A 27483-nucleotide genomic window follows, 5' to 3' on the forward strand; every position below is an offset into this window, starting at 1 on the left:
ATGTATTGCCTACTGAAGTCATGTGGCACAGTTACCATGTGACGTTTCCCCCCCCCTGTCTCTCCTCCTTTCTCCCATCTCTCTCTCTCTTTTTTTTGGAGTTATGCTTATTGTGGGATGTCAGTGACTGTGCTCATTAATATTATGGGATGTCGCACGGGGGTGGGAGGGGGTGAGCGTCTCCATGGTAACGCTGGTTGCTAAGGGGGGGGGTGCATGGAGGAATGGGGAAGAGACTGTATGTGGAGAGGGAGGGGGTGAGTTGAGTATTATGGTCTGTACGTTGCAAGGTAACTATGCAGAGTGGGGGAGGGGTGAGTAAGTGTGGGGGGGGATATTATGGGATGTCTGCCCCCTGATCTCTTTGTGTGTGTGTGCGCGCGCGCGGGGTGTGTAGTGCGAGAGAGGAGACGGCGTCGTGTGTGCACACTGCCACATAAAAAAACACGCAAATACATTTTAATTGTTTGAATATCGAAGCCTTAACAGCCACCAAGTGTTGACCGAAGAGAAACTAAACCGCGTGTTACTGTTTTGGGAAGCAGTGGAATCAAGTTGTGAGTATCATAGTTTGGTACATTGTTTGTTAATTTATCTAGCTTGACATACTATATGTTGATGGCGGCTTTAACGTTAGATGATAATAAGACTGATCGATTAATTGTGAATTGTCGCTCTCTATACGGGCAGTTAACGTGTGTTCGTGTCTTGATTCGTTTCGATCTGAACCGGGCCGCCGGTAGAGCTCAGCTAGCACGCATGCTAATGGGACGGGGAGACTAACGTTAGCGGCAAGATGGCATGTCAGCTGAACGCACAGATCGAATGTCTGAGTGAAGCTGATAATCTTGTACACTGTCCAACTTGATCGCTTTGCAATAATAACCCACCGGGTTTAAGAAAGTTAACTCTTGTTTTAAAGTACACGTAAGTTGGGCGATTGTTTATGTTCATTTGACCGGATGAATGTTTTGAATATGATATAGTGCAAACATATTCACTTCCGTTTTCTTTATGTTCTTTTTATTTCCTCGGGGCTGAAACCTGGCTGCTCCCTCCAACACACACAAACCACGACTTGGACAACAGACTCAAGATTGGGATATATAACTCTGGGACCGAAACGGATTATTCTGCAAAACTATAAAGAACTTTATTTGGTTAGCTAATACTTTAGCTAACTAAATTGAAAGTTTTTGCCATTTTAGTCATGTCTGGAAGCGAGGACGACAGGGATGAGTTTGGACCTCCGGAAGACCGGTTAAAACACGGTAAGACGATGCCGGGTCTCTCACGTTAACGTTACCGTCATGTGTGTAAATCAACGTTAACGCTTGAACCGTGAACACGAACAGAGCTTTGTGTGTCAACCCTGTGAGTCATTTCGCGGATTTTTTTTCTTTTTTTTTTTTACTCGATAGCAAGTGCTGTGGCTACTATGTGTTGGCTAACGTTAGCTATAACTACCGGGTCGGTATGGTTATTATATAGCTAACGTTACCGGTAGAACCAGTCTAGATTCCCCGGGTTTGTTGCACATATATAACCGCATGCAGCTGGAGCTCTAACGTGGACGTTACATGGAGTCACCACCACCACGCCGAGCCCACCGGCGGCACCGTCCCGGGGCCCTGCCTGCGAGCTACCGGTGTCTGGACGTGTCGATGACAAGATGGAGGAGGCAGCCAGTTAGCTGGGAAGCTGGCGGATGACGTTCGGTCGCTTTCCTCCTCCTCGTGGTTTGTTTGGTGGCTCCGGGTTTGAGTGTCAAGTCAAAGAGTTTTTTTTATTTGTCACGGCATACAAGCATACAGTGAAATGCAGGGGGGGGGTCTTGCCCGCAACGATTGTGCAATAATACAATAATAAGAATAGGAATGAGAATACGACTTTTGTGCAATAATACAAGTAATAAGAATAAGACATAAAGGGTATATGTACATAAAGTTTACAAAAAGCATGGAGACATGCTAAAGGTCCTGCGATAGTGCAATACACTGTTAGCTACGGATGAGGCACTGGGTCTTATGTACACTTCTATACAATGCTATACAATCTACAGTCGTTTTATGATGAATTGAAAATGGGGGATGTCCCTGATGTAAACAAGACGAAAGTCTTTCTCTGGTCTGCATCCCCTTAACAATTGTATGTATTGAGCTGTACCCATTCTGCAATCTGTTAATAAAGTTTTCAATCAATCTACAGTTATACTATGTGTCCTTATGCTAGCTTGCTATATCCATCTGTTTACTATACAAGCACCACTCCTGTGTGTGGTAGAAAGTACTAAATTGCAACAAAAAGGGAGATCTTTTTTTGATGGCTAGTAGTAGCGGAATGCTCCTTCTTTGTGAATTCTGGTTTCTCACAGTCTAGTGCTGTACCGCCACCGTGACTGCTTTGTTTACAGTTTAGCAAAGCACCCTTTCAGAACACAGAGTACTACTAGTGCGCGATTGTGATAAACGTATACCATGTGTTACACTTCGGCTTATAGATTAGGCCGATGACGTTAAAACGCTTGCCCTGAAACTGTATTGTATTTATCCGAATATTTTTAATACGCCTTATTGACGAATCGGCTGGATTTTCGATGCCTGATTGATTGAAAACTTTATTAACAGATTACAGAATTGGTACAGTACAGCTCAATACATACAATTGTTAACGGGATGCAGACCAGAGAAAGACTTTCGTCTTGTTTACACCAGGGTCCCCCATTTTCAATTCATAACATATGACATACACAACATACAGATAGACAGTACTGCTACATCTATACATTTATGACATACCAGATTTGCAAATACAGTACTGTTTGTGATACAAAAAGAGTCTAGAAAAGAGAGTATATACATTTGACGTAGAAACTGTCCATACGTTTGATGGTACAATTACAAGGAAAGTGGCATGGAAGTTATTTCTAAAACTGTCCTGGTGCAACTCATATCATAATGTGCTTGTCTGATCCACAATAACCCTTGTGTGATGATGATCTCCTGTCTGTCATCAGTGGTTCATTCACATATAGATCCCATCTATGTAGATACGTGCCATGTTGTAGCATGCACACTGTAATCTGAGCCCTTTGACCTCTGCACAAATGCAAATGACTGCACAAGCGGACTGTTTCAGTGGGCCTTTAACCTCACATTGGAACGAGTACAGTCATCCGCTCTGTGGTGTGGCTATTCCATAAGTATGTCACATACACTCGCCACGCACACAAAACGTCCATAATCTGCTTAAAATGACGTCTCTGACCTGCTTGCAGGTGATGCGGAAGAAGAGGTATCCGAGAATGAAACTCCAAAGGTGAAAAAGAAGAAAAAAGCCAAGAAGAACCGCGAGAGCAAGAGCAGCAAGAGGCGCTCCCGCAGAGAGGTGACATATACACTTTTTGTTTTATACTTTGTCTCCTCCTTCCTTGTCTTAAGATGCTCTAGCTCTGAAGTGACTCTTAATGTAACTATTGTTACTTACTTTGCTTGCATTGTGACGCTAATATAGTTATACAGGTCTGGTTATTTAGTGCCAATAACTCAGTACCCATCTGCTACCATATGAGATCCACCCTGTACACCGGTCTCTTGTACCACGTCCCATATCTTGATACCCGCTTCCGTCCAGCTCTTATCCACAGCCTCTGTGCATTTGAGATTTTTTTTTATTAGTGGCGCAACTAGATGAAGGCACATCACCCTCCCTCCTTCAGGGATGTACTTGTTGTTTTCCCGATCTTCTGTTGTTATTAGGGATGTCCCGATCGATTCCGATCTTCTGAAAATCACGTGATCGGATCGAGACATCCCTAGTCGTTATGCACGCGTACACTGCCACACAGATGGTTGTACTGATCACACCCTTCTTTCCTCTCCAGGAACTCACCATCAGCTCCCCGGAACCCATGGACACGGCTCCCACCGAGGAGGCAGAGGGCCGGGCCCCTGCCCAGCGCTCAGACAGCGAGGGCAGCAACTACACTCCCGGACGCAAGAAGAAGAAGAAGGCCAGCGGCGGCAAGGAGAAGAAGAGGAGCAGCACGGGGGCCGACAGGAGTGCTGGAGGCTCTGCCTCCAAGAGGAAAGAGTCCGTGCCCGAGGAAGAAGAAGAGGAGGAGGACGACGACGACGATAACTCGGTGAGGAAGGAGAGAGTGGGGTGGCCTTTGCATGTTAAGAGTCTGACCTGGTGGCTGTGATCCTGTCCCCCCCCCCCCCCCCTCTATCTTCCTACACTAGGTCACACGGCGTGCTAAAGGTAGGCCAGGGTGCACTGATATCAGCCAGGTTTAAACACGGTCAGGTGATGTCAGTATTAGAAGAGTTAAGCCGTCTGGTGACGCACCTGACCAGAAAGTTTAAGTGAATCCAGAGATGGCAAAAACGCAACCATGACTGACTGAGAGCAGGCACACTCTCGCCGTCCCCAGTGAGTTGAGAAGAGGTCTTATTTGTACCATCTCAGCCAATTCACATGGTATTTACCTTCTGTAGTGTGGTAGTGAAAGCATTAACCAATTGTAGTGTGGTAGTGAAAGGGTTAAACGTAGACAAGTCTACCTTCTGTAGTGTGCTAATGCCAGCTTTATGGGAATTAATTGGTCTCTACTTTAAAAGAGTGTCTTTCCTATGATTACCATATACTTGTTCATGTACTGGATTCTTAAACTAAAGTCAGGGACCCCAAACAGGCCACAGGTCTACTTCTGGTGGGTCCATAGTACCTGACAACAGTAGCAATATGTTAGACTAAATATCTTATTTGACTCCCAAGCGGAAATAAATAATTAAAGATTTTTCTGTTCCAGTTAATTGTACCATTATTTTGCAATTTATGTTATTCAAAAGTATATTCACCGTGATTTAAATGGGACAGCCATTGACTGTTAAATGGATATGATTCGCAGAACATCGAGTCATAGATATGAGTGGTGTTCTTAACAAAGGAGTCTGTCTGACAGAGAACCAGCTGACCAATGGGAGGCCTTCTAGTTAATGACACTTATGCAAGGGATATAAGGCATATATGGCTGTTACCATGGAAACCATGTCTAGTGCCACGCTCTTGACCCCTTTTCTTTTTGTTTGTTAGATAAACACTTTGATTCACTGTGAAATGAGCCTAGTCCATAACGCCTGCCCGCCTCTCACTAACTGATTGCTGGCCTATAGGGCGATAGGAAATGGGCTCAGTTCAAAAGGCTGTCACAGAGACAATTTCGCTTTCTCTTTTACCTGTAGGAAACCAGGCAGGGTGGCAGCACGCCATGGAACCACAATAATTGATAGAATTGGTCTTTGCAAATGTGAGAGAACAAATGTTTTTACCTGGAGGTAACAAAGCAGAAGTCTCTGAAAGGCGAGAGGACAAAACGAGGCATTCTAAATAAAAACCTGTAGGTAACTACTAGGCACAATGGAAGTGTGCCGCGGACAAATGAGCTAGAGTTGGTCTCTCAAAAGGTGCCGCTTGTTAGTCATTCACTGCGTGCATGCCACTCGCCTACGGTTGGGTACCGAACACGGTACTTTTAAGGGTACCGACTGAATTACGTCGGCACTACAGAGTATTGATTCACGTTAGATCAATCGGTGGCACAGTTAGAAAAAAATCTGAATTCTTTATTTAAATTTTTTATTATCTTTCCCCCCTTCTTTTTCTGTTTTTCTCCCATCCCAATGTTAGTCGTTATGCCAATTCCCAATCCCCTTCCTGGTCGTTGCGCACTCTACCACCTACCGTCGGCCAGGGAGGGCGGAGACTATCACATGCTTCCTCCGACACATGTGTACCCAGCCCACCGCTTCTTTTCACCTGGCAGCGCGGACTCTCACTGGGAGAGTGTAACGTGTGGAAGGTCACACTACCTCTCCTAGATCTTTCCCTTGCTGTGCAGGCGCCCCGACCGAACTGTAGGAGTTGCTGTTTACAACGACCAGGACCCACCCTCGCCGGGTTTCCCACCCGCTAGCACTGCCAATTGTGTTTAGTATGGACGGTCGGCCAACCCGGAAGCACCACAGCTGGATTCGATCCCACTGTCTCTGTGGTGGTAGACAGACGCTTAGTCCGCTGCGCTACCCGGCAGCCCAAAAAAATCTGAATTCGAATGACGTGCAATTGTCATTTCATTATAGACGCAGACCAGCGCGGACCTTCAATGACGAGCAATTGTCATTTCATTATAGACACAGACCAGCGCGGACCTTCAATGACATGCAATTGTAATTTCATAAGACACAGACCAGCGTGAGCAACGGGTCCAATGTGTAACATGCTTGGCATCCTCGCCATTCCTCTTATCGTTAGCCGCTAACCGTGGAAACGCTCACAGAGGAGTGACTCCACGATACCAGTTCCATTAATGAGGAAAGGGGGGGGTATATTGACTAGGCTTGACAACCGGGGTTCAAAGATAACTTCACATTTATTGGCTGTTCGTTTATATATATTAGGGCTGTCAGGCGATTACAAAAATGTATCTAATTAATTGCATTTTAATCGCTTAACCATTTTATGCCTGATATTCTATAATCATATTTCAAATTGCATGTGTCCGGATGGCAGAATTCAGTACTGTATCTACAAAACCTTCTGTTTAATCATCTTCCATCTATTAATTTGCTTAGATTTTTCTGGTCTGGTCAATTTGAGCATAGTGTTATTCACAGTCAAAGATGTAACGCTCATGTCATGATAAATCTGGTTAGGTCAAAACTACAGGAATATACATAAAATAAAATTATAATACAATAAATAAATAAATAAATATATATATATATATATATATCGACCTTGAGGAGCAGAAAGTTATTGATATCGGGGTCAAAAAATCAATATCGTGCACCCCTAATTATAACACATCTTTGCAAGTAGATTACATTAGCAAAATGCCCTTTTGACATGTAGCCTACATATTCATAATCATGAAAGTTTATTTGGAAGTATTTTATATTCTGTACTTAGTTTTAAAGGCCAACTTGCAGGTTGTATTTTTGTTCAATAAACAATGTGACTAGGCCAACGCTGACTTTCATGAAGAGGGGAATTTTTTTAATCGAAATTGACCCAGTTTTAGCGTTTTTATCAAACATTTTGTCGACCAAACCACAAGCTCCACGCACATGCATATTTTAATCCATGGTTCAATAACGTGCGTGTGTCATCTTAACACTTTGAATGCCCAAAACGACATAACACGTGTTATCAGCCCGCCCCCTGAATGCCCACCACGACAATTAGTTTAATTTCTTTTATTAGCGATCTGAATTCATATTTCATCAACCGAGTCTACCGTTGGGAAACCAGCCCCATCAGGAGCTCAGATGTGAAAAAAGCGCCCCCTATTGTCTCCCAGATGGTAATGCACCCTTTTGGAATGGACTCAATGAAAATGGATGAGAAAAGAAAAATCCGGAATCCACATTTTACTTCTCACGCATGTAACCGGAGATGATCCCAGTCATTGTTGTTAGATCCTGATCAAACTGGCCAGTATCACGTCTTCGTCTGTTTGGCTCTCCATCCAATTCCTCTGCGTTGTGTCCAGGGACCGAAACTAGAGAGCGCCGCCCGCCATTTGCGGGCAGTTTTTACGTTTGGCGCCTCCCACTTAGAGGACTGACCGCCGTGTGGCGGCCAATCAAATGGTCATGTGAAAACCGAAAATCATGATCCAATTCTGAGCGGAGTTCTCACTCGCTGTCTGAGCGCATTGCTGCTCCTAAACCTCCCCTACCTGTTTCTGTATGCTGCATGTAAACACACAGTCACCGTGACTGATGTTAGTCTACTCTAGTCAGAGAGACCTCCGTGAGCTGATGTTAGCTACTGTTACAAAATGACCCAGTCAACTATTCACTTTTAGTTTAATACATGAGGCATTGTGTAACGTTATCCAGCTGGCTAGCTTCTGATAGCTCCCGACATAAACAACTGCAAGTGTCCAGTTACATCGCATGAGGGCTGCAGCGCTGCTGACTAGGGTCCAGGTGCAGGGTAGGAGAATCCTTTCATGCTGAATGTAAGAGTTTAGGGTCCAGCTGTAGCGCCGGAGAATCCTTGCTGGAGCTGGAGGCCACTAGAGCAGGGGTCGGCAATTAGGTTTGCCCACGGGCCAAATTTTCCCCAAGCCATTGTGTGGCGAGCCAATGATAAGTGAACATTTTTTAACTGTAAAAAAAGAAACGACATATACATGTTTGCACTGTCTTTTTTCTATTATAAAGTGCCTCTCAGACAGTGCATTCATTACACATGAACAGATCAGTCATTTGATTTTAATGCAGGTGCTCGCATTATAAATCGAGATCAGTAGGGTGCATTTGATTTTAAGCACCACAGCAGGTGTATTATACATCGAATGTATTATTATTAAAACACAACACTCACCAGCATAATGCAGGCAGCCCTGCCCTGGACTTGATATTGTTTCTGCTTCGGTCCTCCAAAATCCATGTTAATAACATGTTAAATGTCCACTCGCGTTGAATGCCCACCCAACTTGAACACAGTTGCTTGCTCGTGTTGCCATGTCAACAAGCGAGAGTCACCGGTTGCTTATTGCAAGAGTTACCTGTTGCGATAAACCCGTATTTTAAGAATGACTCCTGTTTATTAAAATAAGCTTTATAGGTCGTAGGCTCCTCTTCTGGCTCATCATATTTCCCTGTTGCATTGCAAAGAAGTTATTCAAAGACGTTTGTTTTGTTTTTGCAAACGTTCGCTCGCCGACATCCCAAACGCGGAAGTGAAAGTGAAATTCCATTGGTTCTCCCAGTCCATGTGACTATTTCTAGCATTTCAATTGGCTATAGTGACAGCCATAGATATGATGAATAGATAGATACAGCTTCAAAAGACACTCTGGCGTCACAACGAGTGAATATTTCCTGCGCGTAAAATAAACATCATATTCTCAAAATAACCTGACGGGCCAGAAATTATTGCTGGCGGGCCCATTTCGGCCCGCGGGCCGCCTATTGCCGATCCCTGCACTAGAGTATACACAGACAGTGGAGCTGTTTGCAGACAGCGAGGTGGCGATGTCTCGCAGATAATACAACTACAAGTATGATTATATAATATATATATATTTTATTTAAAAAAAATGTTTATATAAAATAATAATAATTTTTTTTTTTATCAAAAAAAAGTTGGCAGGTAAGAAATCTGCTTGGCGGGTAGATTCTTCCCATCTACCCGCCACTGGCCGGTGAGTCAAAAAGTTAATTTCGCTCCCTGGTTGTGTCATTTTAATGGTCCTGACATCTCAGATACTGGCTGATAAGATCCTTATCTCTCCCCGTTAGTACAATCCGCAAACCATAATAATTCTCCACCTCCGTAAGAATCCGACACTTTGACAACGTGAAATACCTTACAAGGAAAAGCGTGTTTATTTGATCAACAGAAACCTCAGCTCAGATGTTAACAGATGTTATTGTCCTTGAAAAGTCTATTCTAATGATCTTTCGGTGTGTTCGTCTATCGTCCTTTTGTTATTCAGTCCAATAGTGTTCAGGCCTGGTCGTCAGCCTAACCCCCCCCCCCCCCCCCCCCCCCCCCCCCCCTCTCGTTGAGAGGAGAGAGTGTCTTCTGTGTGATCTCAGTCCTACTCGCTCTTGGTCTGCCTTACACCCGGAAACACCGTTCGACTTATAGATCTTCGTCGTAACAACGACGGCCCCGCCTTCTGGTTGTCATGTGCCGCGCTGTCATGACAACCGCGTTTAACCTTTACACACATTTCACGTTTCATTAAGATGAATCTCTCTCCCTCCTGCTCTGGGCCTACACTCTCTATCAATTTGTTCTAACAAGGAATTCAAAACAAAACACCCTCGCTGGCAGTGTATTCAATCCACTGGTCACCGTTCTATCACCGTCTTCCATGCACATTTAGATCTCACCGTTTTAGCTGTGGTCATCCCCCCAATCTATACATCACATACATTGAAAAAGCACCCCAAATCCTTCATTGTGGACCATCAGAACAGCGTGTATGTGTTTACAGTATGTAGCGTTGGATCAATAAAAGCGATAGATTTTTGGAATGGCGATCAGGAATTGGAATAATCTTTTTGGATAACATCTGATCTCGGGTAAGGAATCTATTTTACCAGTCTTAGGATAATCAGACCTGTTTTCACGGAGATATAAGCTTTTCCCCTATGTGTGATGTGGCTGTTTGGCTGTGCGAGCGATCAGGAAATATATCGGATCAGATCGCATATACTATCGATAATCTAGCGTTTATTTGAAAACTATTAATAAATAGGCCGAAAATGAGGGTTTTTGTGTATTCTAGAATATTCCGTTTATTATGGAATCTTTTTATTTTCCTTGAAAACGAGGGCTTTTCAAGATGCTATAAAACGAAAATGAACCGATAAAAAAACAATCTGCTTCGACAATGTTGACTGGAAAATGAGTCATTGATAAGCGACGGGCAGATTAGACTCATAGCCATAATTTAAAACATAGATTAGGTGATATTAACGCTAACATTGAAGTGGATGGTGGGCATTCAAGCACTAAATCGTACGGTGACATCAGCCATGTTCTAGAACGTTTGGCTATGACATGACCACAAATGTTCCAGAATGTTCGGGCGAGTTCCGTGGGTGAATTATGTACAATTAACAATCACTACACAAGCCCCCCCAGAATTCATCCATGGTCAAAATCTCCACGGCGGGGAGAGACAACGACCCATTCATCTCTAAAGCTAGCCACTATTTGTAATCGCCACAACCACGTTACCATATTTGTAATAATGTAAATCATTGTGTCGTTGTACATATTGTGTATACAACATTAGTAGCTAACGTAGCTTAGCTTGGTAGCCGCCATTCTCGAAACTCCTAACAATGCCCGATTTAAAATGGTTCTCTCCTCTTTGTATACCTTTGTCCTCACAAGTATTCTGCCATGGAACTTATGGACACGACAATAGTAGTAGTAGTTATAAGGTGTTTGATCATTGTGTCGTTGTACATATTGTGTATACAACGTTAGTAGCTAACGTAGCTTAGCTTGGTAGCCGCCGAGTGCAGCTAAAGGGGCTATCGTATCAACATGCCGCGACGTGTAGCTTGCTAGCTTGCATGATGCGTTTGCAGTGCTTTGCCCCACAGGTCTGAGAAGAGGACCTGCTCATTTTACTTGTTCCCAAAACTCTTTTACAAGCCCTGATCTAAAATGGTTCACGACAGTAGTCATATTGCTAAGAGCCATATAGCCAGTAGTACTATGACCCGGACGGGCATAAGTTGCCTGAAGTGACGTCATGGCTGTGCTAGCGTCTGATAAGCTTTTTGACTTGCTCCGTTCATGTTATTCATGCGTGGACCTTTTTAACCCTTTCTGAGTGGCATTTCCGGCGGCAAATGAAAAAAAAAATTAAATTAGATACTAGTGTTGTCAAAAATATCGAAGTATCGATACATATCGATACTGAATATTTAAAACGGCTTCAATACTCATTTCCCGAAGTACCGATACTTTCTACAGTATCGGTACCAGCTGGCTTGCTCCCGCAAGTTGTTGACAGACAGACGCGCTGCCAGAGCCTTGCCCTTCCGCCTCCTCCTCCTCCTCCTCCTCGCTCAGAGCAACAGACACAAGCTGCTGCAGCCTCCTTCCACTCACAGCCGGGCAGCGCAGCCCTGTCTTCAGTTTGTAAACAACGCTATTATTAGCTAACGTTAGCTGTCGTTCCTCCGTTAGCTTAATGCTAGCTAGCTGGCCACCTATTACTTCATGGAAACGGAGTAACGTCAAGCCGAGCCCACTACACTAGTACACGCATGAACTCGACACAACTACCCCGTTTCCAACGTTAGGTCTAGCGGAGCCGGAGCCCATCCTACACCAGTACACACATGAACTCGACACAACGTTACCCCGCCTCCATGAAGTGTCCAATTAGCAGAAATGTTGTTGAAAATGTAACGTTAATAAATGCTCCGAGCATAGCTCCGGAGAACTCTCTCTCTCTCTCTCTCTCTCTCTCTCTCTCTCTCTCTCTCTCTCTCGTCATAACTAGAAAGGTGCGCTCAGTAGACCTAAAATCTCCAGCAGCCACTCTCTCTCTCTCTCTCTCTCTCTGATCTAAAGATAAACAAAGGGTTTTAAAAGTGTATTTATCTTCTCGTATAGTACCAGAGAGAAGCTGAGGAGAATCAACCAGCAACAAAAGCAAAATTTGTTAAAAAAAAATAATTAATAATTATAATTATAATTTAATTAATAATTAAAAATAATAATAATTATTTTTTGGTATTGAAAGTATCGAAAGTATCGATACTTTTCAAGGTATCGTATCGAAGTCGAAATTCCAGTATCGTGACAACACTATTAGATACCAATGATTTACATCATTGGTATCTAATAATTTTTTTTGCAATTTTACCCATAATTGCAGAGTAGGGTTTAACCTGCAAGTTGGCCTTTAAAGTGGTCAGACAGTTCCCTTTGTGTAATACAGACAGTCTTCACACATGCTTATTGTGCACTGTAATACGTTTTGTTCAATGGGGAATGTACCGAATACCGTGAAACCGTGTTATTTTTGCCCAAGGTTATCGTACCCTCAAAATGTCATACCGGCACATGCCTAGTTACACTATATGCTACACTACTAGGTCTACACTATACTATAGTTTAAGGCTACTTTCACTGTTTTACTGCATTACAGTACTGTTATATATATATATATATATATTTTTTTTTTTTATCAATAAAAAAATATATATTACATATATATTGTTGGTGCTCCTTACATTTTGGTGGGTGCTCCTACATTTTTGCTGGTGCTCCCAACTTTTTGAAGTTGGGAGCACCAGTGCTACCAAGTAAAAATGTTAATTTCGAGCCCTGCATAATTTGAACTATACATAATTTGAACTATAGACGATACATAATTTGAACTATACACAATACTGAATTTGAACTATACACAATACTGAAAAGTTACAGTATGTAGATTTGTTTATTTGTATGACAAAGTCAGTCAACCCTTGCAATCATTTTCATTTAATGAATTGAAAACAGCATTGATATTACGTAAAAGCAAACTGGCAATAGAAAAGATGTTCAAAATGATCTAGTTCCCTTAAAACGCTAACGCTATTAAATAAAAATATATAGTGGAGGTTAAAATAAGAATATGACTTGGCCAGTCAGGAGATTATTTTTTTGCTTTAATCCCTGAATATTGCAGTTGTTAATGTATTTGTATGAATGAATTCCCTATAGTTCTTTAGATGAACCCATTCACACTAAAATAGGTTGGGTTTCTGTACAATAAGACATGTAGAGAAATAATAGGAGTAATCATTATTTGTAGGAGTTTGACAACTCTCAATCTGATCGCTTGATTCATTCTTTTTTTGTTGTCCTAATCACAAGTTGAACTTTTTTGCTGTCTAATGTTGTTAATATCTTTTGTTGACGTTTATTGGTTGTGTCCTCTAGGAGCCCAAGACGTCATCCCAGCTGCTGGATGACTGGGGCATGGAGGACATCGACCACGTCTTCACAGAGGAAGACTACCGCTCGCTCACCAACTACAAGGCCTTCAGCCAATACGTCAGGTAATGCTTAGCAACAAGCTTGCCAGCATGTCCGATAACCACCCACTGGCTCACTGCAAGGACATGTCAGTAAGACACACACACATGCACACACACACGCACACGCACACACACACACACACACACACACAGAGCGCCAGTATGCCAGGTAACTGATATACAGCATTATTGAACATGCTATCATACAGAGGTATATGGTTTATATGCAGGTGTATAATTAGGTATATAGAAGGATTATATGAAGGTATATTGAGATGGATATATATATGCTGTAAATATATAAATGTAATTGTGCGGTATATACGGCACCATTGTACATGCTATCATACTGAGTATATGGGTAGACTATAGCATGAGGTGGGTACAGTATGAGATGGACTACAGCTCAGCATTCAACACCATAATCCCCACCAGACTTGACACCAAATTTAGGAACCTGGGACTCGACCCCAACCTGTGCAGCTGGATCCTAGACTTCCTGTCAGACTGCCGCTAGGTGGTGAGGATCAGACCCAACACCTCAGCCCCTCTGATCCTCAACACAGGAGCCCCTCAAGGCTGTGTTTGAGCCCCCTCCTCTACTCCCCGTACACCCACGACTGTGTAGCCATGCACGGCTCCCAACATGGTGCTTTAGCCTAATCACCAACTATGACGAAACTGCCTACAGGCACAATTGGTGCAGGGTAAACAACCTCTCCCTCAACGTTGACCAAGGAGCTGGTCGTGGACTACAGGACCGGGGGGGTCAACATCAACGGGTCTGCAGTGGAGAGAGTCGGCAGTCCCTCGGTGTTCACATCACAGAGGCCCTCACCTGGGACGTGCACACCAGACCTCACAGAGGACCTCACCTGGGACGTGCACACCAGACCTCACAGAGGACCTCACCTGGGACGTGCACACCAGACCTCACAGAGGACCTCACCTGGGATGTGCACACCAGACATCATAGAGGACCTCACCTGGGACGTGCACACCAGACATCAGAGGTCAGGACCTCACCTGGGACGTGCACACCAGACCTCACAGAGGACCTCACCTGGGTCGTGCACACCAGACATCATAGAGGACCTCACCTGGGACGTGCACACCAGACATCAGAGGTCAGGACCTCACCTGGGACGTGCACACCAGACCTCACAGAGGACCTCACCTGGGTCGTGCACACCAGACATCACAGAGGACCTCACCTGGGACGTGCACACCAGACCTCACAGAGGACCTCACCTGGGACGTGCACACCAGACCTCACAGAGGACCTCACCTGGGACGTGCACACCAGACCTCACAGATTACCTCACCTGGGACGAGCACACCAGACATCACAGAGGACCTCACCTGGGATGAGTACACTGGCCAGGTGCTGAAGGAAGCACAACAACGCCTCTTTCACCTCAGGTGGCTGAAGAAAGTCAGCACGGCCCCCCAGATTCTAAGGGCCTTTTGCAAGAGGGCATCCTGATTCCTGACTGGACGCATCACCGCCTGGTATGGGAACTACTCCGCCCTCAACCGCAAAGTGCTCTAGACTAGAGGGTGGTGCGAACAGCCCGGAACATCTGTGGTTGTGCGCTCCCTTCCATCCAGGATATATGCAATGGACAGTGTCAGCAAAGTCTGTAGGATTATCGAGGACCACAGCCATGCCAACCACAAACTGTTTCAGCTGCTACCGTCTAGCAAACGGTGCTGTAGCCTCGATGCCCGGACCAGCAGACTCCGGGACAGTTTCTTCCCCCCAGGCAGTCGGCACTCATGAACAAATAACGCTAACGACCTGAGACTGAGGGAAAACAGCGCTACCATATAGCTGTCACTGATACTGACCTGCACACATTACTGACCTGCACACAATACTGACCTGATTTACACCTATAATAATGTGGTAGGCTACAGTAATAGTTGTATATAGTTCTATGGTTGTGGTAGGCTACAGTAATAGTTTTATATAGTTCCATGGTTGTGGTAGGCTACAGTAATGTTTTTATATAGTTATATGGTTGTGGTAGGCTACAGTACAGGTTTCATATAGTTGTATGGTTGTGGTAGGCTACAGTAATGGTTTTATATAGTTCTATGGTTGTGGTAGACTAAAGTACAGGTTTCATATAGTTCTATGGTTGTGGTAGGCTACAGTACAGGTTTCATATAGTTCTATGGTTGTGGTAGACTAAAGTACAGGTTTCATATAGTTCTATGGTTGTGGTAGACTAAAGTACAGGTTTCATATAGTTCTATGGTTGTGGTAGGCTACAGTAATGGTTGTGGTAGACTACAGTACATGTTTATATAGTTCTATGCAGGGCACGAAATTAAAGCCCGCCAAGCGCCATTGGCGGGCAGATTTTACGTTTGGCGAGTGAGACTGAGGTCTGTCCGCCATGTGGCGGGCAATCAAATATCGGTAGTCATGTGAAAACCGATCGAAAATCATGATCCAATTCTTAGCGGAGTTCTCACTCGCTGTCTCAAGCATACAGACATGCAGCGTACTGCTCCTCCTACTCCTCCTGCCCCTCCCGCACCTGTGTACTGTAAACACAGAGGCTATTGCCTCGGGCAGTCACCGTGACGTTAGTCTAGTCAGTGGGACCTCCGTGAGCTAACGTTAGCTACCGTTACAAAATGACCCAGTCAACTATTCACTTTTAGTTTAATACATGAGGCATTGTGTAACGTTATCCAGCCGGCTAGCTACTGATAGCTCCTGATATCAACAAATGCTCCAGCAATAGTCTAGTGCATAATACCTCCGTTGGCTAGGTAGCTCACGTTAGCTCACTAGTCACTACGAAATGTCCCAGTAAACTAAATAGTTCACTGAGGCGTTGTCTTAACGTTATCTAGCAGTAGCTACAGATAGCTCCTGATATCAATGTCTTATAACATGCGTATTCGAGCCCCTGGCTTCCATCGCATGAGGGCATGCTGAATAGGGCCAGCTGCAGCGCCGGAGAATCCTTGCATGCTGAATGTAGAGTATAGGGTCCAGCTGCAGCGCCGGAGAATCCTTTCTGGAGCTGGACGCTACTAGAGTATACACACAGACAGTGGAGCTGTTTGCAGATAGCGAGCATTTTGACTTGTTGCGTGGTGGCGATGTCTCGCAGATAATACAACTACAAGTATGATTATATAATATATATATTTTATTAAAAAAAAATTGGCTGGTAAGAAATATGCTTGGCGGGTAGATTTTTCTCATCTGCTGGTGAGTCAAAGTTAATTTCGTGCCCTGGTTCTATGGTTGTGGTAGGCTACAGTAATGGTTTTATATAGTTTTATTGTTGCGGTAGACTACAGTAATGGTTTTATATAGTTCTATGGTTGTGGTAGGCTACAATAATGGTTTTATATAGTTTCATGGTTGCGGTAGGCTACAGTACAGGTTTTATATAGTTTCATGGTTGCGGTAGGCTTCAGTACAGGTTTTATATAGTTTCATGGTTGTGGTAGGCTACAGTACAGGTTTTATATAGTTTCATGGTTGCGGTAGGCTACAGTACAGGTTTTATATAGTTTCATGTTTGCGGTAGGCTACAGTACAGGTTTTATATAGTTTCATGGTTGCGGTAGGCTACAGTACAGGTTTTATATAGTTTCATGGTTGCGGTAGGCTACAGTACAGGTTTTATATAGTTTCATGGTTGCGGTAGGCTACAGTAATGGTTGCGGTCGGTTACAGTAATGGTTTTATATAGTTTTATGGTTGCGGTCGGTTACAGTAATGGTTAGTTTCATGGTTGCGTTCGGTTACAGTAATGGTTTTATAGTTTTATGGTTGCGGTAGACTACAGTAATGGCTTATATAGTTTTATGGTTGCGGTAAGCTACAGTATGGTTTTATGGTTGCGGTAGGCTACACTAATGGTTTTATATAGTTTTATGGTTGAGGTAGGCTACAGTAATGGCTTATATAGTTTTATGGTTGCGGTAAGCTACAGTATGGTTTTATGGTTGCGGTAGGCTACACTAATGGTTTTATATAGTTTTATGGTTGAGGTAGGCTACAGTAATGGTTTTATATAGTTAACTTTTATGGTTGCACTAGGCTACAGTAATTGTTTTATGGTTGCGGTAGGCTACAGTAATGGTTTTATGGTTGCAGACTACAGTAAATTAATGGTTTTATGTAGTTTTATCGTTGCGGTAGGCTACAGTAAATTGTTATATAGTTTTATGGTTGCGGTAGCAGGGCTCTACGCTAACCTTTTTCCCAAGGAGCACATGTGCTCCTAAATGAGAAAATTTAGGAGCACATAGGGCTGGGCGATATGGCAAAAAATTATATCACGATAGCGATATCGTATCACTCGGTATCACTAATTATCGATATCGTTATAAGTATAAAAAAAATATATATATATATTTTTTTAAACAACCGATGTATGTTTATTTTGCAGCAATTCTTTGTCGTTGCCGCCATCTTTAGTGTTACATCCCCTCACACTCCAGTTCTCAGGCTGCAGCTGGTTTGAAAGCGAAAGTAAACAAGCTTCTCTGCTGGCTGTGGCTCCAGGGGAGTTGAATAGGTCTGGCTCTGCTAGTTTCTTTTCTATCTTTTGGCGCTTTTTTGGTGGACAAACCACCGCAGACTGGAGACTAGCTCTGCTAGCACACATAGCCTACTGTGTACAGACTGTTTCAAACTCTATTTTAAATTAGAAAGCAAACAAAATAAATGGACAAGAGAAAAATAAATCTCAATTTGGTCAGTATTGTCATTTGGACAAGCAAAGCCATTACTTTAAGTTGCAGGCAAGAAAGACAAGTCTGTCCACTGTCTCTGGTTTTAAAACTGCCCTGTTGCAGGTCACAACATTTAAATTCTTTTCGATATCAATTATTAAAATGTATCGCGATAATTATAGTTATCGTTTTATCGCCCAGCCCTAGGAGCACACAAATAAATTTAGGAGCACAGTGAAAATGTTTCAAGTAAGAGTTTATTAACAAGTTTATTAACACTATGGGTAGAGCTGCCGCGGTATTGATATTTTCCTTACCGCACGAATTTGCGAAATATTTCCTACCGCCGCGGTAATTACCGCACAGTGCGCACAAAAAAAAAAAAAGTTTGAATGCATTTTTATTTTTTTTAGTAGTCTACTCTTATAGCCTGCCTCTAGTCTAATGGCGCTTTTCCACTGCATAGTACCTACTCGACTCGACCCGCTTTAGGCACCTGGTACTTCGTTCCTTTTCCACTGCAGCCAGGTACTACTCCGTTTGTCTCCGTGTGGGAATGCAGTCGGGGCCGCTCGCTTGTGTACACTGAAAGCTCCGTGGGCATAGATGTCCGAGGGCTTGCAGCAAGCCAGAGTTTAACACAGTTTCAATCAATCAATCAATCAATCAATAACAACATTAACCAGACTCTCGTTGCGTCTATTCTGCCAAAGCTAACGTTACCTCTCATTGTGTATTCTACCAAGCAAACCCGGGTTTAACGTTACCTCTCGTGTATATCGGCCGACGGTAGTATTAACAACAACAAACTTAACACATCAGCGATCTTGTTGTGACACTAAACTCTCCGCTCGGTGGTAAATTGGGTTGATGTCGGTTTTGTTTCATCAATAAATAAGGCAGAATACACAGTGAATCCATTCTTTTTTGTTTATTGCTTGGTTCTGTCGCAAACAAATCCTGAACGAAATGCATCCTTAGCGAGGCAGTAAAGATGGCGGCGCCGGCGTTCTGTTTTTGTTCAGACTGAGGCTACAAAGTGTGACGCGTCTCTCTTCTGACCAGTCAGTGGTCTGCAATGTTTCACATGACTTTTCTGGTACCACTTCTACCCAATAGGGTCGCTTGGAACCGAGTAGGGTATATCTGCAGAGCCGCAAGCCAACTTTATTATTATGATAAAAAACAGCGGTGACGCGGTATTCAGCCTAACTCTGCGGTGAGCGTGATGCAACAGCGATACCGCGGTAATGCGGTTATCGCGGCAGCTCTAACTATGGGTGCCGGCCAGAAATCCAGAAAATGACTGTGGATTGCCAGCGCTATTTGTCTATGGAGAAATTCCCCTTCTTTGCAGGGCTATAACTTTTTAAATTCTATTGCTACATTGCCATTATTAGGGCCCATTCAAAGTCCTATATGTATTGTTCATTGTGTAGCAACGTTAAACTTTTTCATTCACATATTCATAGTAAAGTATGGTCTAATGTATAAGTATGTTTTCATCTCTTTCTGCAGCTTTCTCCAGAACGTGATATATAGCCCCAAATGCATTATATTGATGATGAAATACAGTTTGATGGCAATCGGGGCGATATGAAAAATTTCAATTGGACGTACTTCTAGAATGATCTATGTATGATCTGATGATGACCGGATGGGCGGGGGATCGTTTATAATTCCGTGGGCAGCGTTAGATGATTCATCTAGTGTGGGTGATATGTTCATCATAACAGTTTATATGGAATACGATCAAAAATAACGCTGAATCTTACCGTATCCTCCTCGCGCCGTTGGGCGATGAGCGTGGAACAGTAATTTACCTATTATGGTATGTAGAAATATCGGGTCCATTTCCAGCTTGTATAATAGTATATATGTCCAAATCATGTTGTTTATCGAGTTATTGGCAATCGATCGCTATGTATTGTGTCGAGATCGAGTCCCGTGAGCCAAACAGAGTGCCCGGAAGTAATATGGTCGACCAGCACAACCTCCATAGCACTTCCTGTTTGGCGATTGCGCCGATCGGCCACCAGATGGCGCTCCTGAACCGCCAGAGAGCTCAGTGGGTCCTCCTGGTGGATCTCAGGCCAGCGGAGGGGAAATATGAATCCGATCGCAGATTTTTGAAATATTGATATAAGGACGCTGTACAGCGTCCTCCGGCAACTTGAGCATGGCCGGGAATGACGCTTTAAAGCGTTTTCCGGCAGTCAAAGTGTTAACACATTAACTGCCACACAGTTTGCCCCTCTCATACCACTCTCTGCCACCACTCTAAGGCGCTTGTTACACTGTCTGTTTTTGTGCTCGTTTTTATATGTTTTTGAATACGTTTCATGTCCCTTTTACACAGAAATGCGTTTTTTGGCGGGATACGTTGTGGCCCTAGTGAATACGCTAAATTGTGTTTTCCGTTTTTGACCAGCGCCAAAACTCGCCGACAACAGTCGTGTAGCCTTCACGGAGCCGTTGTTGCGAAAACGCCCCATGCGCAGTAGATACCATCTGCGTGCCCTTCCGGTGACAAGAGTGTGTGTGTGGGTGTGTGTGTGTGTTTGGGACAGAGCTGCTCTGTGTCCCAAATAGCTGCAGCTACCATGTGTTGTCAAGTTATTGTTATAAGGACCCCAGTCCAAGCTACAACAGTCTGCATTCCCTTAACAATTGTTTGTATTGAGCCGTATTGTATTGTACCCATTATGCAATATGTTAAATAAAGTTTACATCCATTCATTCTGCTAGCATTACCGATTTGGTTGAGCACTGCCACTGGCTAACATGAGCTAGCGTTAGCTCAAAGCTCCTCTTTCAACTTAACAAGCATTAAACAAAATGGCCCAGTCATCTATTCACCTTTGTTTAATACACACATTAGTTGTCTCTAATGTTATCTAACTACTGATAGCTCCCGATATCATCAGTTTGGTGCTGGCTAACTAGCGTGAGCTAACGTTAGCTTCTAGCCACAATGCTATATTGTTATAATGGCATATTCCATTGACGTTAGCATGCAGCTAACAATGTAGCTACCAATCTTTTTTTAGACTAAACTATCCGCTCTTGGTGGTCACTTGTGTTGATGTTAGTTTTGTTTAATCAACAAATGACAGGCAGAACACACAGTGAATGTATCCGTTTTGTTTATTACACTTTTATTAGACTTTGCTGAAAAAAGAATTGCTGCATTGGGTAAATAGGCAAAAGATGGTGGCGCCCATAGGCGCCCGCCTTGTTGACATTTATTTTTCTTTGCAGGAAGTGTATTGGCACATTCAAGTTCTGATTGGTTGAAATTGCCTTCATGTTCGCCACCTACTGCCACCTACTGCTTTGGCAGTGTACTACATCACTGTGCTCAGGTGACAAAAACGAAAGTGTGACTCGAGGCTGCTACGTTGCGGCGAAAACTCATCTGACAATGAAACGAAAATGAAACGAAAGTCTAACCGCAGCCTAAGCCTATGGAGATGTTCACCTTCTTTGCAGGGCTATAACTTTTTAAATTGTATTGCTAAATTGACATTACTATGGCCCATTCAACATCGATTATCTGTCGTTCAGGATGTAGGAACGTTATACTGTTTCATTCATAAATTCATACGAAAATGCCGTCTAGAATATAAATATGTTTTTATCGTTTTCTGCAGTATTTCCTAGAACGTGAGTTATAGGCATAAACGCATATATAGATTATCAACTGCCGTTTGTTGCCGATACACGCTATATTAAAAATTTCAACTGTACATTAGGGGTGGATGGTATAAACGGTATACGGTATAAATTTGCTCTACGGTATGGATTTTGACTATACCTTGTAACCGGTAGAGCAGCTCTAAAATAGCAATGACGTCATGTAACCACAGCGCGACTATTTCACTCGCATTTGCCCCTAAAAATAGATAGAATTAGTCATAGATAATAGATATGTGCAAACTGGAAAAAGTTATTTAGGAGGCTTCGCGCAGTGGGCGTGTCAATACGCAATTGTCATTTCATAATAAACACATATCACCGCGGCGCACAGCAAGTTTCAATTTCAGTTCCTGGCATTTTTAACCAGTGGAGAAAGGTAAGAGATTTCCCTATCGTTTTTCTTATATGAATTATTCTACGTTAATAGAACATACCTGGTGATCAACTACAGTTTGCTGTGAACATTATGATATGTGTGTGTGTACTCACTGTGTAGTGCCTGTGACCGGACCTGAAAGCGCCCCTACTCTGCGGCTCTGCAGTTGCATACTATTGGGATTCGTTGGGAGCAGCACGGAGTCTCGACTCTGGACTTATTTTATTTGGAATATAATGACTGTATACGCAAAAGTAGCCTAGTTTTAAGTTAAAATATTATAAATCTACATGCCTTGAGGATGTCATTCTGTATATAGCCTGCCTATCAGGCAAAAAAAATTATTCTAACGAAAACACTGATACCGTGATATATACCGTTACCGTCTATGCTTCAAATTATACCGTGATATAAATTTTAGACCATACCGTCCACCCCTATGATCCTAAACGTTATGACTCATCATGCGTGGATGAACGGGGGGGGGGGGGTCGTTTATAATTCCGTGATAGTCAGTAAATGCTTTATGTATGGGTGATATATTGATCAGAGAGGTTTGCATTAATAATAATAAACAATCACGCCGAAAGTAACGTTACTGTCCTCTTACCGTTCGCCGATGAGACTTGAGGAAAAAGATCCCACTTATTTGGCGTTGATCGACTAGATCCATTTCCGGTTTGTATGGCGAAATAAACGCCCAAATCATATCGATTGAGTTATGGCAGCGATCCATATACACGGATGTGTGTCTAGAGTCCCGCAACAATATGTGACTGCCGGACGCATTTCCCAGATGCACGGAGATCACCAGAGATCCATTTCCGGTTGTAACTCGCCCGATCATCCACCAGGCGGCGGTATTGAAGCGTTGCACGGTTGTGCCGAGTCCCACTGTCTCAGCCGAGGCTGGGTGAGGGAATTATGAATACCATGGTGAAAAAATGAAATATGATCTCAATAACGTTGTACGCCGTGGAATGGCGGAATTCGCATGACCTTGAAACCCGTCGTAAGCCGTTTTTGGCGGTGTATGTGTTAACAAACTCACGTTTTTTAAACAAAAATAAATGTACATGTATAGTACTGTGTGTGTGTGTGTGTATGTTCAAACGGGAACGGAACACATCTGTGCAATAGCACCAAAGTCACTGGCCCACTGTGTGTGTGTATGTGCGTGTTCAAACGGGAACCGTTACGGGACATGTGCAATAGCACCAAGTCACTGGCCCACTGTGTGCGTGTTCAAACGGGAACGGTTACGGGACATGTGCAATACCCCCAAACTCACTGGCCAATGCTACTAAACACAAAGGATATCTGTTGTCCAGCTGAATTTTTTTTGCCAATTCACATTAAATTTGTATGTCTTCCCTCCGCCGGCTCCAGTGGGCGTTGTAGCTTCGCTATCTTGGCCAACTTCTCTAGCATGCCGGCTAACGTCGCTATCTTGGTTAACTTTATCTTAGATAACTTTATCGTTATCTACCGTCAAGTTACGTTATCCGCCTCGGTAACATGAGCTGCCTCGCCTGATTCCTCTTTCTCTATCTTTCGCGCAAAATAAAAATGAATGGGCTTCGACATGGCTGACTGAATGAATACAGTGCCGGGCATTACTTTCCAGTTGCGTGACCACAGGAAACTCTACTGTGATTGGAATGTTAATGTGGCTTGTGAACTGTGGGACTTGTAGTTTTTGAACAATTAGCAGCGGAGCGAAAAAAGCACGACTGAGGTTGTAATCTTCACTTGCACACCGTGCGAGTAATTGATTTTTCCGGTTCGCACACACATATTTTTAGGGGCAAATGCGAGTAAAATGGTCGCACTGTAGAGCCCTGGGTAGACTACAGTAATGGTTTTATGGTTGCCGTAGATTACAGTAATGGTGAAACGGACGTCCCTTTATACAAAATTCCTCCATTACTAATGTTAACGATGAAGAGGAACATGAGGAAAACGTTGAGGCAGCAGTACTGAAAGACACTGAAAGTCCTCCCCAGTACATACTGTAGCAGCATGTTTACAGCCAAAACTTGGTCAGTAGGCATCTTGTTACTTTAGAGCAGTTTGAGTGTCGGGGTCTTGTGTCTGTATTTGTCTTTCTATGCTCCTCCTCCCCTCGTCTCTCTAACTTCACGTGTCCGTCCTCTAGGCCCCTGATCGCAGCCAAGAACCCCAAGATTGCCGTGTCCAAGATGATGATGGTGCTCGGGGCCAAGTGGAGGGAGTTCAGCACCAACAACCCCCTGAGGGGCGCCGCCGCCGCCAACGCAGCCCTGGCCACGGCCAACGTGTCCGCCGCCGTGGACAACATGGTGGCCGAGGCCGCCCCACCCGCGCCCCCCCCGCCACCTCCGCCCGAACCGCAGCCGCCACCACCCCCAGCGCCCCCTCTCCGCAAGGCCAAGACCAAGGAGGGCAAAGGTAGGGGAGGGTGTCCTATTGCCAGTGTTGCCTCGCTTGAAGGAACAGTATTTTTTTGCAGATTTCATTTTCATTTGAGAAGAGAGAGAAAAACAAAACACAAGCGATACAGTTTTATATCTTTATTTATACAGAAATCTTTGAGGCACCACACTTTATTTAGAACGGTATTTTGACACAATTTTCCACTATCAATTATTTCAGCCTCCTGCGATTTGGATATTACACAAGACCATTGAGCATTGTTGCAATAAAATTAAATGTAATTAATTGTTCAGCCCCATTGTGTACAAAACAAATATTGATCTGAATGGGTTGTCAAAGGCAATAACAAATGGCAATCGCCTGTTTGCACTCTGTATATTACTGTAATACAGTGATACCACTTGGCCAGCAGTCTTGAAGGATTCTTACAAGTTGTAATTTTTTTTTAATATAATATATTTGCCAATGCCCAATACACATTTTTCATTACAGGAAGTGACTAGTGTGATACAGCATTTGTTGTTCTGTTTTAAATGTTTCTCCTGCCCATGACCGCTTACTAACGAAGCTCTGCGCTGCACCCGCAGGTCCCAACGCCCGCAAGAAGTCCAAGCCGGCCGCCAAGCCTCAGGACAAGAAGAACAACGCAAAGACTAAGAAAGTGGCTCCGCTCAAAATCAAGCTGGGCGGCTTCAACAGCAAGAGAAAGCGCTCCTCGGTAAGAAGCTTCCTTCCTTCCTTCCTTCGTTTCAGTCGCTCTCATCGCCATTCCCGCTACGCACGTTATTCTCTGCATCTGTTGGAATATAGAGATGTTGCTATGCACCCCATCTCTTGCGACGTCTCCTTGTACTCTGCTTGTGATGATGTTTCCTCTCTCACGGGGCCGGAGCGTTTCTTCTCATAGCGACCAATTAGGAAGGGAACGTATTTCCTCTGGATTTTGGGCCCAAATACCCCCGCTAACTCTTTCAATGACAAAAAAAATCTCTTAACCCTTGCACTACCACACTACAGAAGGTTAACCTCTGTAGTGTGGTAGTGAAAGGGTTAAGATGCCTATTTTCCGTCTCCCTCTGTTGTCGTAACTCCCGATCACGAAAATTATATGCATCAGCGCCACCGGTAACTGTGGTAACCCCTCTGTCTGCCATGCGTTTCTCCCCCAAGAGCGAGGAGGACGAACCGGACGTGGACAGCGACTTCGACGACGCCAGCATGAACAGCGTCTCCGTCTCGGACGGATCCAACAGCCGTAGCAGCCGCTCCAAGAAGAAGCCATCCAAGAGCAAACCCAAGAAGAAGAAGGGTACGTGTGCGTGTGTTTTTATAAAGATCTGTTTTTAGCATATTGTCGGGTCCCAATGTCCCTCGCATGAATAGAAAACAGAAAATAGGTGCGGCTGGGTAGCGCAGTGGACTACCACCGCAGAGACTCTGGGATTGAATCCAGCTGTCGGCGGTACCTCCGGCTTGGTTAGTCGTCCCTACTAACACAATTGGCAGTGTTAGCGGGTGGGTAGTCGGTGGGGTTTGTGTCCTGGTCGCTGTAAACTACGACTCCTACTGGTCGGTCGGGGGGCCTGTTCAGCAGGGAGGGGATCTGGGGGAAATGGCGTGAACCTCTGCACACACTCCCAGTGAAACTCCTCGCTGTCAGGTGAAAAGAAGCGGCTGGGGAGCGAATGTAAGTGTATAATGTACGTGCTGGAGAGCGTGCGTGTGCGCGCATGCATGAGTCATGTGTTCATGAGTCACTGGAAAATGATATATTTAGGGGACCACGTCTCGTCTGAAGAGATAATGCCACATACTGACGTATTCTGTATATTTGAGGTGTTGCAAGCTGACGCCTTTAGTAAACGGGAGCAATTGTGAGAAATCTATTCATAATGGCGGCGAGGCACCTGAAAGAAGTAATTAAGCAGAGTGCAAAACGGAAGCGTGATAATGAATGTAGATGGAACGAGGGGGCAGCCATGTTATTAGATCCTGCACATTGGTAAATATCAAGATGGTACACGCAGAATTCATTCCTTGAAATGGAAACAACTCCAGGTGATCTGATTATTATTTTTTGTAGCTGTTGCATTTGCTTTCTCTTAAATGCTTCAAGGCTAGAATCATATATTTTGAGACTTTCCAACCCAAAGCAAACTTCACTGAACTGAAAATGATCGTACGGTCCTGTTTTGCAAAGTTTGTGGTTCCTCATTGAGTTGGATATGTGATGGAGGAATGACTTGTTTGCCAAGCGTAAGGGATGCATGGAGATTAAACGGACTTCCCCACATTATTCTCCAGAAGTCGGTGTCAAAAGATGTTTGCAATGGTTAGTGAGAGCATTTGGACAATGACTCACTACTTTGGTTCCATACTTTTTATTGTTTAATGGTACAATGATTAAGAAGTCAAATGATTAATTTGAGCATATTCTCAGCCATATTTGGATGAACAGGCAAATCCCCCCCCCATTTCAAGATGCCCTATTTGGACAGATTGATATGACGGTCAATTATTCACGTAATTGCATTGCTAAGGGAACAGCTTGAGCCCAGCTTTTATCTCCTGTGAACTACTGACATTGGCAAACACTGCAACAGGAAATACACTCGGGCCCGTTTAGAACGCTTACACCGTCAAGAGTGAAGAAGGCTCCGTAGTCGTAATCTAAATGTGCAGCGGCTCTTCCGCGGA

The 27483-nt window shown here is 43.8% G+C and overlaps 1 protein-coding gene across 6 annotated transcripts in view; it reads left to right on the forward strand.

Moving 5' to 3' along the window:
* Positions 1 to 380: 380 nt before the first annotated feature.
* Positions 381 to 27483, forward strand: part of chd4a (chromodomain helicase DNA binding protein 4a) — an 88046-nt gene continuing 60943 nt past the window's right edge. For all 6 annotated transcript variants that reach the window (XM_084311709.1, XM_084311710.1, XM_084311712.1 and 3 more), the window contains exons 1-8: positions 381 to 557; positions 1090 to 1271; positions 3278 to 3387; positions 3884 to 4144; positions 13486 to 13604; positions 24530 to 24801; positions 25374 to 25504; positions 25957 to 26095. In XM_084311709.1, coding sequence (XP_084167835.1) covers positions 1211 to 1271; positions 3278 to 3387; positions 3884 to 4144; positions 13486 to 13604; positions 24530 to 24801; positions 25374 to 25504; positions 25957 to 26095 — 1093 coding nt within the window. In that variant the 5' untranslated portion in view covers positions 381 to 557; positions 1090 to 1210. The remainder of the gene's footprint in view (positions 558 to 1089; positions 1272 to 3277; positions 3388 to 3883; positions 4145 to 13485; positions 13605 to 24529; positions 24802 to 25373; positions 25505 to 25956; positions 26096 to 27483) is intronic.

This window comes from Notolepis coatsorum (assembly GCF_963971535.1).
Source record: "Notolepis coatsorum genome assembly, chromosome: 4".
Classification (NCBI taxonomy): Eukaryota; Metazoa; Chordata; class Actinopteri; order Aulopiformes; family Paralepididae; genus Notolepis; species Notolepis coatsorum.